The 18,928-nt window shown below is 38.5% G+C and overlaps 1 protein-coding gene across 1 annotated transcript in view; it reads right to left on the bottom strand.

Moving 5' to 3' along the window:
* Positions 1-2,659: 2,659 nt before the first annotated feature.
* SH3KBP1 (SH3-domain kinase binding protein 1) overlaps positions 2,660-18,928 on the bottom strand; it is a 32,316-nt gene continuing 16,047 nt past the window's right edge. The window contains exons 6-10 of the mRNA XM_009581978.1: positions 10,904-11,013; positions 9,428-9,553; positions 6,718-6,989; positions 5,243-5,306; positions 2,660-3,324 (exon numbers count right to left, since the gene is read on the bottom strand). Of these exons, the coding sequence (XP_009580273.1) occupies positions 3,283-3,324; positions 5,243-5,306; positions 6,718-6,989; positions 9,428-9,553; positions 10,904-11,013 (614 nt within the window). The 3' untranslated portion in view covers positions 2,660-3,282. The remainder of the gene's footprint in view (positions 3,325-5,242; positions 5,307-6,717; positions 6,990-9,427; positions 9,554-10,903; positions 11,014-18,928) is intronic.

Raw genomic sequence — 18,928 nt, 5'->3', positions numbered from 1 at the left:
CGCCGCGGCCCCCGGGCAGCCGCCCCTGCAGCAGGGCAGCCTGGTGCGGAGGGTGAGCACGGGGAGAGCGGGCCCTGCTCACACGCGAGTCAGCTCCACGAGAAGATGAGTGAAATGGTTCTGTAACTTCAGCAGAACATGAATTTCTGAGGGTGTTTTTCAGCGCGCTCTCACCTTGCTTGCACAGGTGCAAATTTCAGTCCTGGCTGTCACAGAGTATGGCACTCCAACGGACATTTCGTACACAAAGTAGCTCACAAAATTTACCAGGCAGCTGGCTATCATACATCTAGAAACAAAAATTTACTGCATATAGTTGTGTTCAATCCTGTTAGCATAACAACAGATTCATCTAACCCTTTTCCTCATTTATAAATGGATTGTTAAGAAAAACACAGAAGATGAAATTTAAGTAACAGAACTTAATAAACACTTTCAATATTTACCATCTTTTTTCCATGTAGAATTTTTTTAAGTGCTAAGTGCTATGATCTCACATTAAGAAATACTTGCTCCTTTTTAGAGTTGAAAAAAGAACGTAAAGAGAATATAAAACTGTTTTCTTAATAACCCAAAAATTTTCCAGATCAAGACTGAATATTTTCATCAAAGGCATGAGCCTGATGTTTCACACCTGACTTCTACACGTAAACAGAAGTCTGCCACAAGACCGGTGTGTGCATATTAATGAAAAGTCATTCTGCACAGCTCTTCAAACAACAATATTTAATTATTTTCACATCAAAATCACTTTGTAGCTCACCAGCATTTTCTGTTTTTCTTTAAATATAAACCCAAACATTTTTAAAAGCAGCAGTTTATATACACAGGTTTAATGCTTAATTGATCCTCTTTAAAAAGGGAAAATCCATGTGTTATGTGAAATACTTTCTATTACTATAATGAAATGCAGCAAGAAGAGCTTGTATTTCTACAAACTCTCTTCTCCCAGAATAATCAACTTTCAAAACAAAGCATTTTCACAAAATCTTATTTAACCTTCTTTTGCAAAGCACGATATGTTGGACTTCTAACTTGGATTTATAAAATGACAAGTTATCATCTCAACAGGAGGAAAAAAAAAGAATGTAATCTGATATAAGGAAACTCTGTGCCAAATTCAGTCTTTTGTTCGCAAAAAACGGAACATTTCTGAGATGTCTTTTATATTTCTGAGGTACAACTCAGGCATTGGTACTTTATTTACCACTGATATAACAGTTTCTCTCTTTCCAGGGATGCAATTAGGAAGCCAGAGCTGTTCATTTTTGGATACATGTTGCAAATGTATGACTACAGACCCAAACAGTCTTATTCCTTATCCCTCATTTCTTCCTGTTCTCCTATCTCTGCTACTAACTTCACAAAAAACATGGAAGTAACCTAGAAGTCTTTATTGCTGGAAAGCTATGGTGGGACTATCATTCTTTGTACAAAAATATTTTAATGCAGTTATTTAGAAATGTTAAATAAGAGCATTTCAGTGATAAAATATTTTATTAGTGCTTCTGTCTGCGTACATTGAGCAATGTATTGGGACTTTAAAAAAAATTCTAAAGTTTCACTATCCGATCTTTCAATCTCAGACACCACTATTACAATGGAAGCAGATGCTATGGTAGAGGAAATCATCCCAACAGTGAGGTTCTGTATTGCCAGTTGAGACCCATAAAGCAAGATTCTGGGTATGGTGGAGTGGGTATTTTATCTATCTGTGCATACCAAAAAGACTATGGGAACTCTGCCAACCATGTGTGAACGTGACCAGCCAACTGAACACTACGTCTGATCCAGCTCCTGGCAGGCTGGGTGGTTAGCTGTGATACAGGATATGCTGGCTGAAGCCAGCTCTAGCATTTGATGAGATGACAAATAGATCCTTCGTGTGGGTTTTTTTGTCTCTCTAAAGCATCACCAATATCACTCACCCACTCACTCCACGCTATGCAAAAATATCCATTATTTAAATGCTTCATATAAACTCAGCAGAGATTGCTGACAAGGTATGAGATACTCCGCCGCTAGTAAAGAACACATGAAACCACAAACAGAAAAATGGGAGACCTTATTTTGAAAGGATGAAAGCAAACAGAGAGATTGGAAGAAATGAAGTAAGCATCAGGTTCAATAAAAGGATGAAAAGAAAGTCCTGCTGCAAAATCAGGACTATAAAGTGTATCAGTCTATAAGCGTACAACATAATGGAGCAAACAATACCACATAAACAGCAAATGAAACAATGTCACACGATAGAGAACCTTGTGCATGAAATACAACTTTTTATTTATGTTTTATAGATTACTTTTATTTATTTTTGCTTTAATAATGCATATTCTGTTCACTCTGTGCAAAATTGGGGACAGAGGCGGGCGTTTAACTCATCTAATGAAAATCAAGCGGAAATGAACATTCAAGTTGAGGGAGAGGCCTATCAAAACCAGGAAAGCTAAAAAGCCACAGCTGCTCAAGACAAAGCTGCTCTCAGCTGCGCCCTTTTGTCCTGCCACCTCACACAAAACTGGCTCTACTGACTGAGCAGCTGCACACCGGGCAGGTGACCTCTGCCGGACACCGGGGACAGGAGTCATCGTGGTAGCTACATTAGGGAGACCTGGCTTGCAACCGGCTCCAGTCAGTGTGTGGCAAAGAAAGGCACAAATCATTGCAAAGACCAGATTTCTGTTGGTTTGTTTCCTTCTTGTAAATACATTACTGTACACAACGTAAGTTTAAATTGTAGGGGATTTGGGGACATAAAATTGCATATTTAACAGAACTTAAAACCGTAACAAAAAGTAGGCTGTTCTACCTCGAAGCAAAAATAATCCCTCCAGCCCCAACGTTAACATTCATTCCTGGCTATATGCAGTACAAACATTTTAAAATCTGTGACAAAAGACAATTAAAAACCAAAAGTCAAAATCATAAAGCTTGTAAACAGATAATCTGAAATACACTTTATTTATGGAAAAATATCATCAAAATAGTACCACTATGGACTAAACTGCCTGAGTTTTCACTTCACCTAGGATCTTGAAGTAGAGAGCCTTTAGCACAAGATCAATTTCAGTCACAACTAGTGCCGCACAGCACTGCTTCGGGTGGAAATTTTGTCCTCGTTGTTGGTATTTTTGTTGTGCTATCAAAAACTGTTGTGCTAATCCTTCAAATAAAGGGATGCTGAGGCAATTCTTAAATCATTTGGCACAAAGTTATTTTGGCTGGGGCATAAACTTGAGTCTCAGTCATGAAGAATAATGCAACATTCCACCTATCAAGTATTCACTTTGATTGAAGAGCTTTCTTTATGTCATTAACTTCCATCTGAAAACAAACAAAAAAATTGTGATGAAATTAGATGCTTTAACAAACTGAGGCACAGTTGGTGACTCTTGAAAAGCACAGGTTCCATCTTGTCCACAGGTGTCAAGTACAGGTTTTATACTACTCATTTCCACAGACTTCACAAATTGAGGTGACCTTCTCAGCTGCCTAAGATGACCACTCACGGCTTCCTCCCCTCAGAGCTTGACAAGTGTAGTCATTGAATGTACCACAAGACCTTTCAAACTCTTTAAATTAAAACTTTTACAAGCCACACAGCTTGCTGCCAGGAATTACTTGCAGAATGAGCATCGTGTCCATGCATCAGCTGCTGCACTTACACCCGGCATAAGTAAACTGAACTGCTGACAATGAGCACTGGTAGCTGAGGAGCAAAACTTGTCGTCTCTCTCCTTCAGGGATGGTTCTTGCTGTAGGGATGGCGGTTGCCCTCTACCCCCATCAAGCCTGTGTCCAGGCACCTTAAGGGCTCTGATGGATGTACAGCTGTGTGGTAAAAGGATGTGGCTGAAAGCATCATCAGCCCTAGTTGTACACTTGGCCCCTCTTGCAGACACTGGAAACCCTGAGGCAGGGGTATTAGATTTATTCAAACACACCTGCAGCGCTCAACTGCACCATATCATCAAGGCAGTCTTCTTTAATACATGGACTGAGAGCTGTGCTACTTTATGACTATCAGAGGACCCTTAAACTAATGCAACTTTTGTTTGTTAAACTAATTATGCCACCTCGGCTAGCATCAGAACATTTACCAGTATAAGCAACATTTGAATTGGAGTAAAAGCATTCAGCTATAAGATCGTAATTTTAAAAACATCAATGCAGGTCTCTGTATAAAGATGTAAAGCCATCCTTGGAGGCAGAACCCAGTCCTCTGAATAGTCTGGCCTGTTAGACTAAATCAATAACTGCTATTAAAAATATTCATTGATTTTATCTGAAAAAATTTCAATTTTAGCTGAACGTGAATTGTGCGTTACTAGAAGCCATACTCCTATGTGATTGCACGCATAAAGTCCTTTAGGCAGCCCTGGAGCACAGACAGTGATGGTCCCCAGTTCTGCCACTCTTTGCCATGTTCCCAAGCACTTTACTGAGCAGGAACAGCCCATTTTCTACCCCTAGTACAAAGAAAAAGTGCAGTTGACCTATACCATAAAAATATAATCAATCCTAAACCACTTATCAAGTACATCACTCTCCAAAACCCAGAAAAGCAGTTCGGTATCATTCCATATTGAAGCAGCACAATGATCCTAGCAAAGGCCCAGCTCCGCCACTCTCACACAAGTCGGGCAGCGTGCTACCTGGCAAATGACTAAGGCAGCACAACGGCTAGAGCTAAGGTCCTATACAAACTACGGCAGCAGTAACTGGGCTCTTAATCAGAGCACCTTCTTTTATATTGTTTAGGATGCTTTAGTAAAGACAACCTGAGTACAGTCTGTAAAGCAGACAAAAAAATCTTGCTATATGAAATAATACTCCAAGCATATCAACACTAGGACAAGCCTACTACAAAATATAAAGCTTTGGGAGAGAGCAAATCATTTAAAAAGACCTGATTTCATTTGTGACAAAATCAAACCATTAAAACTGAGACTAAAAAATATCGTTTGAATCCTATATTGTGTTTAATTTTTTTTTTTTTAATTTGTCTACCTGTGCTGATAAAATTTTAGATAATTATCAGGCTTTTCAGTAAGAACCCAGTATTGCAATATATATGACACAGACTGGCAACACTATTAAGGGAACAGATATATCCCTTTCAGAAATGTTAGTAGTTTTTGATTCACTGGAACCTAAGTATCTCAGCACAGTTTTATGTCCCATACCTGAGGCTAAATCAAACCTGCCAATACTTCCATAACATTAAAAATAATTTAAGTACCTGCAATCGTAGACGGATCTTCTTTTCTTCATCCAACTCAGACAGCAACTGTTTAATCTCTTTTCTGTTAAAAGAATGCAAAAAAAGCTTGGAATGGAAACGATTAAACTAGTAAAATACAAAAGATCACCTCTTAGAGACGTATTTTCCCTGCTTCACTAGTTACCTCTTTTCCTCTGAACAACTAATTAACGTCAGTATACTCTTGTATACTATATGCTATACTACAGAGATAATACACCATATGTGTATTACACCCCATATGGCTAATGAATAATACATTTCCTCCTAACAGCCCTGCATTCACAGGCTTTGCTCTGGACTAGCTGTATCAACACTGTATCAGCACCCAGTTGCTTTTTTTCCATACAAAAGGTAGATGGATTGGCTGTTGGTGAGTTACAGGAACTGGTAACACAAATCCTGCCCATGTTATCACATACTTAAGCCACTTAAAAGCTGTTTATGCCAGCAATACAATGTAACCTTCAACACCATTTATAGGACTTAATGATCCCAAATATGGATTTGCTGTCATCCTTCTTTGTCAGGAAGGGGAACATAGCTATAAGAAGCAGACACCTTTTCATGTTCCCACTGAGTGATCTCTCCTTAAGACAGAAACCAGTAGGTGGAAGCAGCCCTTGCAAAAAGGGCTGGGGAGACCAGAGGAGCAGGGGTCAGCATAAGAGGCGAAGCCATGGGGCTCGCTGGCTACATCCAGCTTGAACCATGCCATCCTACATCTTCTCCCAAACTCCCCGCACACCTCTGTTCCGCCACAGTCTCTGCATGTTGCTTTCTCTTTTCTTTTTTCTGCCTGGGCTATACACAACTGACAATGTAAGTGAAGGTTTAGCTTCCAAAACATCAAATATTCTCAAGAATAGCAAAAGCTACACGCCAGCCCCAGTTTCTCCTAAGAAATGAGCACCTTAAAGAAAAGAAACATGCCCAACACTAAAATAGTAAGATTCAGGGTCATAAACACAAAGGTCTTCAAATGTCCTAATCACAATTCAATTACTTTTTTTGTAATACAAGCTTCCTGGGAAAATGTGCTGACAGTGAAACAACAAATTGATTTAATAATTTTAGGAACTTGTAGTAATTTGTACTACAACTAGAACAAATGCACCCCTTATTAAGATCAATGCACCTGAGTTCCCAAACAGTTATTGGCAAATCAAACAACATAAGAGCCTTATTCACTACTTACAGCTTGTAACTTAACTTTTTCAACACACCATAAACATCTGCTTATGTCGTAAGACAAGACAAGAAGCTGTTACAGATGGACAGTGTCAGTCTTTTTTTCTGAGCTTCTCACCCCTGAACATGTTCTCAGGGAAGTAGATGAAAATCACTCACAAACACAAAGGAAAACTATGCAGAGTAACGTATATGAAGGCAAGCTCAAGAAGAAACTGCCACCACCACGCATCTCACCTACAGCTGTGATTTGCAGTACTTACTTTTGCTGGTCTTTCATGGTTTCAATGATGGTTCTTAGCTCCTTAATTTGTGTTCTCAGCTCCTCCAGGGCAGTCTGACCTTGGCTCAAGTGCTCAGTCTTTGGCTTTCCTTCAGTACCGAACAGGGATGGGGAATTTGACCTGTGGCCTGTTGTTCCCATAGCAATTGAGTGAAATCCAGGTGACGGTGAAGGGGATAGTGATGGTTGTACATTACTGCCACTAGCCAAACCTCCTGGTTTTGGAGGCAAGGAAGTTTTATTATCAGACACCTGCAACAAAAAGAATAACATTTAATGTCTGTGGAAAGCTTTATGAAAATCAGACCTCTAACAAATATTAAGTATTTTGCTGCTCTTCAGTAATGTTCAAAGTCCATAGTCAAACATGGACAGTTTTGGCCAGAGCATGATAAATGTAACAGTTAGTCACTATCTTTGTACATGTACATCAGAGGAGGTCTAGTTGGGACGCAGAAGTTCAGACAGCGTCAGTAAGACTTTCCACAGTGGCTATAACCAGTCAGCCACAAGCGTTTCCAAGGTCTCAGACCTAGCAGTGAAATGAACCGGGGAAAGATGCTCAGTGTTTCTCTCAGAAGTTTGTGAGAACGTACCTACATCCATGGAGTCTCCTGCGGAGCACAAAACTGCATGTCCAAGAATCCAAGTTGTATTTTTTTTCAGATTAAATTTACGATCATCAACTAACCATTGAAGGAATCTTCAACACCCAACGTTTTTTAAAAATTAAAAAATGTGTTACATGTTGCCCTTAGTGTTACGAAAATAGCAAAATATTCCGTAAGTTTGCTTGTTGGTATGATATAAAAACAAAGTCCCGTGACTTCAAAATGATAATATATTAATAAGAAATAAATGTACTGTACTGTCCACTGTTAACTGAAGCTTCTGTGAATCCCGATAACTACCAATGGCTCTTTATTCCTCCAGGAACTTAACAGAAAAACACAGCATTAACCTAGTTACCCTGGAACCATGTGGCTAGCTCAGAAGGATCCCATGCTTCCTGAATTGCAATCCAGTGCTCTACTTATTAGACAAGGTATAGAAAAACTGAAATCCACCTACCATACATGACCAGCTGCTTCATTGCATACACAGAACAGTGTACAAGTACAGTAACCGCAATGGCAAGTAGGGTGAGTCTTAATTATTTATCGTATCACTATTTGGCAATGCTAATGTGTGCATTATATGACAGCTACCAGGAGTATATGAAAATCTGACTTGGCCAAGAACAAGAAAAAGCACTAGGCAACCCTCCAACTGTATCTTTGGAAAAGAGATACTGAAGTTGAATGGCAAGTGGGGTAAGATGTTCAGAAAAAATGGTATGGAAACGGAAGGAGACATTTTAAGTGAGGACTTGGGAACTGGGGCGGTGGCATTAGCTGGACAAAGTAACTGAGAGAAAAGTTAGTCATCAGACGAAAATTAGGAGAAAGTATGATGGGAAGGGAAGAGAAGGGTCCACCAAGTTCTGCAAAAAACAGTCTTCCCCACCACACGAGCATGATTGAGCACAGAACCCGTCCTGGGAAAGCACTGCATAAAAAAAGTGTTTGCAGAAAAACCAGTGTGACCATAGAAATAAAAATGGCATTATAATCACAAGAAAGCTGAATCAGTCCCGTGGCTTGAATGCTTGACTTCATGACCTCAACAATATTCTTTTAACACTTTATATATATATGTGTGTGCATGTGTGAGTAATGTGTACCTATAAATGGATCTTTCATGGATAATAATCCTTGTATCAGTAGATGCAAGTTTCCTCTGGACTGAAAAGAGACGTCAGGCTGAGTTCAAACCTGGAACAAGTGAGCAAGGCACAACTGGAGTCATCCACACTGAATACCTTATTCCAGAGCTTAACTGGCTATCAACATTAAAGCCTCAAGCAGCTACTTTCTGGTAGCGGTCATCTTGTTTTACAGGAACAACATCTACATCCTTGGCATACCAGCATATAATTTACGAGTGTTGGCCCCATAGCATTCATTAACGCAAGTGCTCCCAGAAGAGGGAGCTATATAGCAAAATATTATCCTTATAACTTGATCACAGACGTGCATGACTTCATCTTTCAAATACTTTTGTTATACTAAGAATGTAATATTTGTGTTATTAAATGTATCTTTATGTCCTAAAAAATAGCTCCAACCTCTAAAGCCTGATCTACATACTCCATCTGTAAGATTTGATTATCCTATAGTTTTCTACCAATATACAGTAAGAATGGCACAAGCCTATAAAGTGAATACAATTATGCCAGTATAAAAAGTGATTACACTTGCAAATTTAAATTCACATACTATTAGAGTGGGTCAAAGAGATGTATTTTCTCTTATCACAGACCCTTCTAATGTAAACTCAATTTGCAGCTGCAAAAAAAGGGCCTTTGTTTCTAAAATTTATTTCCCTAGCTTCTCTGATTCTGTGAAATGTATTTACACTAGAAGAATTTTTTCACAGTGTGGTTATGTAGGCATTTTAACTGTGCAATTCACTTTAGACTTGAATTTCAAGCACAGAACAATCCTCAGTAACCCTTACCATTTTAAGCTTCTTTAAAAGGCTAACTACCAGGTGACTGGTATTTATTTTAAAAATAAATATTTGAATACTGTTTTCAAAAATGAAGATGCATGTGACCAAGTTAAACAGAGGCATTCCAATTAACTTACTTGTGATATTGTAACAGTTCTTGATTTCCTTGACACTTCAATAGTTTTGTGTGTAATGGAAACATGTTCTTCCTTCTCTTCTTCAGGACTTGGTGAGTCAAAGAAATCGGGGCTTGAAAGGGATGACTATATAGACAAACACAAGAGAGGAAAAAAAAAAGCAGGTATTTTCATTGCATAAGAATTTAACAAAGGAAAAAGAAAAGCATTTTTGTGATGACTTTTTTATTTTTAGTTATGCTTTTCAAAGTAACAATACTTAAAATCAGGACTCTCCCTCACCCCACCCCCCCTTTTTTACATCTTATTTTCAAGGCAAGAATGCTTTCAAAGCATTTATGGAATGAGATATACTTAAGAGTTGAATTCAACATTAATTTACATCTTTGCATTGCATTATATCATAAGATGAAAGCACCTTCCTGTTCGCAAGAAGAGCTGTACCTTACTTGGCTAGGACTCTGAGCACTGTGCTGTGGGGATGCCAGCTCTGCCACCCGGGCAGCTCTGCCATGGCTTTGCTCAGTGCAGGTCTCACTTTGCTGCTCCTCAGAGGACCCATGCTGCTGCCCGTGCACACTGCTGCACTGCAGGGCTGCCTTCTGCACGGCCTCTTGGTAACGATGCAAACAGGGAAGGTTCTTTCCACCCCTGTTCCTTTCCCCATAGATCTGACAGGGAAGAAAGACCTTTGAACGTCTCTTTTCTGTTTCTATATTTATGTACACAGTCAATTTTGAAAGCTTTCTTTTTTGTGTTCTATTAGTTTCACAATAATCCTTTTTGTTTCCCTCCACTTTGTTTTCCTTCAGCAACATGAACACGGGCAACCATCAGTAGTTGCTCTCATTCTGATATTCCAGAATGCAGAAAGCACAGAAATGAACAAACCCCAAACCCCAATGAAAAGGACGGTGAAAAACTAAGCACTGGTTTCCAAAGTATTGTTTATGAGACCAACTGGTCTAAAGATAAATATTAGAAAGTGAAATTTAAATCACCCTTATATTTACAATTGTGAGCTTAATGAGAAGAAACACAAGGTGGCTCAAGGAGAGCTCTTGAAGGCTAACAACAGCCTGTTTGTCCTCAAAATCTGGTAGAGTGTCCTAGAGAAACCAAGGGAAATGCTTCTTTTGGGAAACACTTTCAAAATCCTTAATATTTGGCACAAACAGGCTTACTCTAAAGGTTTTTATAAAGGGTTCTTCTGGCCTCAGTCATGGTTGGCAAGGAATACCTGGCAGCACCCAAATAAGGGGGTACAAATTTTGTAAGGGAGGGAATGTTTTAAACATCGGTATTCAAAACACTGGCAGCCTTTTGACACTGATTTTCCTGAGCTGCATCTCTCTGCCTCACTGTACGTGTGAAGGAATGGCTGTTTAAATGTAGTAAAACCACCAGGGAACACAAATAGGAGGAGGTAAAAAAATCAGAAAAAAATATTTTAAAAGAAAAGGAAAATTAACTTACAGACGTGAGAGACTGGGAGGGTGGTCGCCTTCCAGTAGCTTTTGGTCTGGTTGTAGTTGGATGATTAAGCTTCTCAGCAATTGGTATTACAGAGTCAAAACCTTCCAAGTCTTAAAAATAAAATAAAATTGATTTGGTTTTCTGGCAATTGTCCTCAAAGGGAAAGAATCACAGTTTTTTTCTAATTTCAAAGAAATCAAATCCCATTTTCCCATTGTGTCAGAATGTTCTGCACATGTTTAGGCACCATGATGGCACTAAAAAAACCTGGAAGTCAAAGGCAGCTGTAATCCAGTCACCCTTGCCAAACATAATTACTCTTCCATCTCAAACACAATTAAGCAGAGGGGGAACATGTAGAGGAGCCTTTGGCTTTGTTTTCGGCATAGTGAAAGCTAAATGACAACATGGGTCCTATGGCACGGAACAAACAGTTTCAAAATTTCCATCTTGCTATTAAAAGGGTTAGTAATTTTTTTTCCTGAATAATTGGAGACATAAGACAGTGCACAGATTGTCTCAAGAACTGTACTGTCAGCGCTGCACCTGTAGCAATTGCTTAGGGGAGCACAGCATGAGAATGATCGAGCTGGAACTGATCTGCAGGTTCCCGGACATCTGCAGCCGGAGGCAGCATAGCTTCCAGTAGCTATAAGTGAGAGGAATATCTCCACTAGGCCATACCAGAGGTTATGGTAAGTAAAAACTCCAAGAGGCTCCTGAAGCTGTACAGAGCCCAGGAAAAACAGGTCTGCTCGAATGCAATCTCGACTGTCTTCACAGTTAGTGAAATGCACTGGGGAAGTGTTTACTGAATCCAGCCACGTGCTAGCATGTTTACGTGAAAGAACGATGTGAAGGCTGAAGGAATACCACAGCTCATGATTACATGCCTGAATCAAATGGCTTAACACCATTGATCTATTTTTATGGGTTATATCAGTTTCACTCACCTCCATTTCAAAATGCCCTACTGCATATGTTAAGCAGAAGTGAGTCCGAAAACATACAAGAGGTACTTTAGACAAGGTAAATCAAAATTCTGTAAAATTACTTTCAGACATGAATCAAATACTAGAATGATATTCATTATTCAGAGACTATTTTTCATTGCGCACATGTAGGAAGGAATAGCTTTTAAGTTAACAGCTACCTATAGCGGGCACTTAATTTTCAGGACTGTTACAGAACAATGAATCTCTGAAGATCGAGTTTTGTTGCCGTATTACAACCATCGTACAAAATTACACAATGGAAAAACAAATTAATTAATGGGCCTGTGCAATAAACTATATGTACTGAAGGACACTTAAACTGATTCCAAGTACTCATGATTTGGCAGCTACGAAGTAAATGGGATCAGACATTCCTTATTCAGCAATATTCTTCCATCTCTGGGAGATAAAAAAAGAAGAAGAAGAAAAAAGAGACCTCTTTCAATAGCCCTGAAATAGTCTAAGGTTACTGACCTCCACATACTACTCTATTTTTGGAGCAACTCTTCCTATATATAACCAGTGACCCCACTGTCCTCTACCAGGTATTTCTCTCATTGCTTTTTTGTTGACTGTTGCAACCTATGTCCAAAGGCAGGTCACCCAGTCTGTCAACGGGAGTTTGGCAACCTGATGCCTCAACACATCAGGTGAGGCTACAGTGCTTTTAAAGTAAAAATGAGCTAACATTAGCAGCCTGCACAAAACCTATCTGGAGTCCTACAGAACTTCAGCATTTCAGGAGAGGAGAAACGGAAGTAAAAATATATTTTCTGGGGAAAAAAAAATGCAAATGTAAGAGCTGGTTTCCAGTAATATCCAGTTTGAAGCTGACGCATGAGATGATAGCTAAATGACTTGCAAATCAGTGATGTATTTTAATACATTGTCTTCGTTTTCACCACTGTGTTACTTTGTTAAATTGCACAGCAAGAATATATTGCCATCAAAAATATACACTCATCTATAAACATGTGAAGCTCACATACATGAGTACAAATGGAGGCTGAAGTTTTTTTTCTCTTTCCCACTTAGCTGTTTTTACTATTTTTTTTCCTTGAGCCAGTTTTAATCCAGCTCATTTTCCAACAGCATGTGCCTAGCCACACAAATACCCGTGCTGAAGGAAGGATCAGTATCGGTACCAGAGGACTGATACAAACTGCTAAAACCGAGAGGAAGAGCAGACTACTGCTTTGGGGGGCAGCACACTGGCTGAAGTTACCTTGCAGCCTAGGAAGGCTCCAGTGCATGACTTCCCTCTCTCTGCGTTGCTGCTTCTACGGCAAGCGCCACTGTCCCTTCCTCTGTTCTTACAAAAGATAAGTATCTACACTAATATGGAAAACAATCAATGAAAAACATAGCGAAGGCATTAATCCAATGTGTTTCTTTGGCTTAAATAAACTCATAATTACCTAGAGTTCTATGTTTTATCAGAATAATCAAATATTCATGTTTAAATTGTAAAATGTATCAATAAATAGGGAGTGTATGAATTTGTCCTTGAGATCCATGAGCACTTGCAGATAAAATCTGCTCCACGCATTTTATGAATACCATGAAAGATGAACATTTCTGTGCAAAGCTTGTATTATCAAGAAATACTGGGAATGCTCAATTTTTTCCACTTCTGAATGCATTTCTGCTAGCTGGAAAAATAAACTAAAGCAGCCTATACCTGCACTGAATTTTAAAAAAGAGCAGAGCAGAGGTTGGAAGGGCTCTGCAGGTAAAATCGGCTGCCAAACTAGTGAAATCACAGCCATCAGCTGATACTATAAATGAAATTCTATTTAAGTGTAAGGGACAACACTTGGTACAATGCTAAAATAGTAAATCCATTTCTAATATTTCCATATGCCCTTCATCCCACTCTGTTTGTTCTCCTTATTTAGATGTGGTTCTTGCTCCCAAATCTGCATCTAAGGTTATCACCACCTTCCACGGTCATCACCCATGAGGCATTCATTCAGGAAAATTCCCATATAGTAAACTGATAAAGAAAATGAGGAACACAACCACTCAAGAGACCTCTGCCTTGCTGTCATCTATACTGTAGATTCAGTAATGAATTCACTTACACTGGTTATTTGATTATTTTTTGCTAATGGAAAGCAAGGTTATATGGGTGTGACTATATTATACTCATTGAGATCATTAAATGCAGAGATTTTATTTTAGTTAGCTATCAGAAATTGGGAGCTTAAATTTACTTAATAGGCAAAACATAAGACCTTCCTGAGCTGGAAAAGGGATGTCATTAAAAATAAAGTCCAGTCTACTGTATTCACAGCCATGTTAATTGCCCATAAGGCAGCATCAGCATCCAACAGACCTGAACTCTGCACTGGTCCAGCTTTCTCTATGTCTGTTAGTAACAACAAACAGTAAGGAAGGTTCTGTTGAACACACAGAACATCGAGGGCACCCTTCAATTAACCGCGGCACTCCATAATTAAAAAAATAGTTGATACTTGTTCTACAAATAAACAGATGCATTCATCATTATTACTGTCTCGCTGATCAAGCTGGTAATTCTCGGAAGTAATTAATGAGATGGGGAGAAAGACATCAGAGCAATTCTAATATACTAGTGTAGTACACACAATAAAATGTCTGGCTTACTGAGCGAACATATTTAATGAATATGAAATATGTTAGCTGTGCAAGAATTACTCCCTGGTATCCTTCCAAGGCAGTTAAGAATAGGATATTTTTCCCCATTGCTACATTCATTTGGAGACATGGTTATTTTAAGCATGATGATGGTGTTTTTAAAAAACATGCTGAGATCCAGGAAAACAATTATTTAAGGAAAAAGTTCTCAGCTCATTAGACTTGTACCTTCCTGGAAAACAACCTTCAATCCCTCCAAAAAAAAAAACCCAGAAGGAAAAAGTTAAATGGTTATGCTTCCTTCCTTACCCCTTTTCCCCCTTGCATTTACTATTCTGGCATAAAATGTGTCTAGCCCTCAACTTTATCTTATGGTTACGATTTTTAGTCTTTGGGCGAAGTAATTTATACATAATGAAGACAGAAAGCTTTTTGAATTAGCAGACAGATTTCACCTTGAGAAAACTGAAATGGAAAGTGATGGATAATAGCAGAATGCTAATGGTGAGGTTTCATAGAACAGAAATACGGCAGGGCTGGAAGAAATAAGGCAAAGGTGGCATTGAATTCGTTTGAAGAAGATAATGCCACAAAAGCCACAGAGGTAGATTTCATTTCATAATCATCTTCAACACATTTAAAAGATTGACAATAGACTTGTGAAATGGTATATATACTGTCTTTAAATACAATAATCCTGAAAGCTATCAAATGAGACAGAGATACTGCAGATGAAATCTTCTGCATTAATGTCCATGTAATATATAGCACTAACTAAAAAACAACTCAAACAATAATCTGAATATTACTGGGAATTTTCAGAAGACCACAATTACTTTAACTACTTCAAGTGCCCAAATTCTGCTACTCTCTCCATGCTGAACAGCATCGTACCCTTCAAGGAATACAGCCATGCTCCCAGCCAGGGTCAGGGACGAAGAATCTCACCCAAAACGAACTGCAGACTCTTTTTTAGGATCCGGGTAATGCACTTCTAGCAGGAGGGCTCCCTGGCTACAGGCTTACTGTGTTCAGGAGTGTAACAGCGATGCGCCAGGGAGGCCTGCCCGCATGGTTCTTTGCTTTGGAGGGAAACAGCTTGGCTCACCTGGCTTCTCAGGACAGTCACTGGACAGCCACCTTTCCTAAAGTATACAATTACCTTTTCTCATTTCAACCCTTACTTTTATCGCTTTAATATCTGAATGTAGAAAGCTCCCATAATGAGCTTTGCTAAGCACTTGCCAGGGCCCTCATAAGGATTTTATTTTTAACGATTCAGAAGATGCCAAGAAAGAACTGAAAGGTCAAGAAAACTGAGCTAGAAGAAATGTATATGCTGTTTTCAGGCACCTCAACTTGACACACATGGAGAACGATTTAAAATTCTGGTTTACTGCCTTCTTCTGGGCCCTCCGGGGCAAGAGACATAATTAATTTACGTAATGGATCATTAACATATCCCTGATTACAATATTTACAATTCACAACTACGTTTATGGGTGATTTTGATTCACTGACATACATACTACAACTTAACCCAGTTGGGTAATTCTGCTCCTTTGCTTTGCTCTATTAAAATGAGCATGAACAGCAGCATAGAAAGAAATAACTGGTTTAGGCAGATTTTTGGTCTTCATTATATGAGTCACATTTTGTCCTCCAACCCTTATATTTACCAGTATTTTGTTTTTTCCAGCTTTTACTCTGTGTCTTCAGGCAAAATAATTACAATGTCTCACAGTATAACAGCCTGTGATTTAAAGACAAACCCACTCCATTCTACAACCTTTTACTGGAAAGATTCTCCGTCTTTTTCCCTAGTGTGGGCCAAATCTTATTAGATCACTTTTTCTTCCAGTCAGAAGCACAGCAATCACGTCTTCTAACAAATATGAGCACGTAACAGCTCTAGAACAACTGCAAATACAACTCAAGGAAACATGATATAGTGAAGATTTTTTTGTTTGTTTGTTTATTAGATATTTTCAAGTAGGGTACTTTTAACTACCCTTCCAGGCAAGTTAGCACCAGGCTTGGAGAGAGGGACAGAAAAAGAGTATGGCTAATAACGTGGCTTCAGCCAGTACTCCATGGTCCACCAGCAAATGCTCTGAAGATTAAAGTCTGAAGAAATGCTGAAAAATGGACTCACATTAACCAGCTTTCAGGGAATCTCTTAAGAAAATTCATACCAACACTGTATGTTTCAGCAGAAATCAATGAAGGCATATGTGCCTTACGTTAGCGCTGATGAAGATTAACTGCTTTCATAAATACTATGCAAAATGTGTAAAGAGCCAGGAAAAATATTGGAAAGATGTATCCACTTGGCTCTGTGTGGGAAGCGCCTGTGCAGCTCAGTCTTTTTGCAAAGCACAGAAACTGCTTCTTGTGTGGATTAACTGAGCATTTCCACAGTAGATCTATTATTTTTATTTCTTTGTGGCTTATTCTTTGAATCACTTAGCTTAAATCCATATGATTTTAAGTATTAGATGATTTCAAAGCAAGCCTATTTTGGATAGACAAGTCTTGTTTCGGGATTGCAGGATTCCAAACTGTGTGTGTATATATACAGTTAAAAGACTTAGGATTAATCCTGACTTGCAGAAATAACTCAATACCAATAATTAATTGGAATAATTCCGAAATTTTCTGGAAGCGTTACTTTTTGATCCAGTAAGCTATTTTATGCACTAGATGTTTCTGTCGTTGCACTGGCCCTCAGACATAACAATTATTTGTGAAATTAAAAAGAAATATTTAACCTAAAAAAAAAGTCAAGTTATGCAATAAAGCATGAATTTAAGCTGTTGAAATCAATGTAATTCTACATAAGGACTACTCTCTTGTTGGTAGAACAGGGCTTACTTTCAGTGTAGCTTATGTTGCTTTGGAAGCATTTTAAACTAAGCTCAAAAAGCCACTGTCCATCCAGAACAGTTGTTGGTACGTGAGACTTTACAACAGATGTGAAGTATTGGAGACTGGAGACAAAGTCTTGGGTGACATGACCGTGCACATTCCGCTGAGAGCCAATGAGCGGTCTTCAAATTTCTAGGTTTTATTTTGTTGGGTTTTTTTCCTCTTTCAGACTAGAGAACTATCCTAGCATGTTGCTAAATATTTTTGTTTTGTAACATGTAAGAACATCACAACAAAATATATGCATTAAACTTTGTTATGACACCATCTGTCTGTATGAACAGGTTAATGAAACCACGGCATTGACAAACAGCACGTGCAAACTGGACATGTTACTTACATCACTAAAATGTCTTACGGTAAAATAAAATAAACTGTAATGATTTCTTGTTTCAATGCTATGGTGCAAGATCTTCTGTCACAGTAGACTCAATTTCAGTCTTTAATTAAAAAAAAATCTGTAATAGCCATGTACACATTAGGTGTTGTACAAAACACTTCTTTTTGTATTTGTTTGTTATACATTGTCAACTAAAGCAAAGACAGGACAGAAAAGAAACGGAAAAAAAAAAGCCTTACCCTCATGAAATGAAGAAAAGTTACCCATGGCAAAGAGATGTAAATAGGAAAAGCTGGATGAAAGATGTGTGGAAAGGAAAGTAAAGGCATCACTGAAAACAGGGAAAAAGAAAACAAAAGAAGAAGTGAGGAGAAATGGGGAATTGTTCCTCTTAAATAATATATTCTGAAGGCTAGTTTTCCAATGCTTTTTTGTAAAAATTGTGGAAAGAAGCAAAGGCATGAACAACAGTAGTAATAGCTGTCATTATATCTACAATCAGCAGTGATGTTGCTGAACAGGACTTGCACTTGTCAGTACAGATTGCAAAATTGTAATCAGTGCTGTATTATCATCAAGAAATATAAATGTCAAGTCACAACTCTGCAGAACATGCTAGTGAAATCAAGCCATGCGCTAACATCTACATAGAAATAACGTTTTATATATGCAACTAACAGAACATTATGCACAGTATTACACATCACCTCAGCCTTGCTCAAGCATTTGTGACTTTCCTGATCGGGTGAGAATGTTTTTAAAGGTGTTTTTAAAGGTGTGGGATTTTCTGGTTAGACAACACTGCTCCACTGATGGAATATTACTTAGAAAATAAATAGAAAAATGCCTTTTCTGAGAAAAAGCAAAGTTTAACACATTGATCCAGCAGAATAGGGGACCTAGACAAAATACAAGTTTTGAACCTGCATTCCCCAATCCCCCTCTGCATACTGCTTCTCAATTGTTGATGGAATTACTGATTTTGTTGTTGCTGATCACTTGTTTGTTTTTTGGGAGATGGCATATGGAAGGACGCTCTATCTTCTCTCTCTCATCGTAAAGGTTTGGGACTCATCATGATAAAGAAAAGGAACCAACTTAGAAATCCTTAAAAAGGTTTCACAGAATGGAAGACTGCTCTCC

The sequence above is a fragment of the Fulmarus glacialis genome, unplaced genomic scaffold (genome assembly GCF_000690835.1).
Source record: "Fulmarus glacialis isolate BGI_N327 unplaced genomic scaffold, ASM69083v1 scaffold14517, whole genome shotgun sequence".
Lineage (NCBI taxonomy): Eukaryota > Metazoa > Chordata > Aves > Procellariiformes > Procellariidae > Fulmarus > Fulmarus glacialis.
The sequence above is the reverse complement of the archived record's forward strand: the minus strand, read 5'-3'. Positions and strand labels throughout refer to the sequence as shown.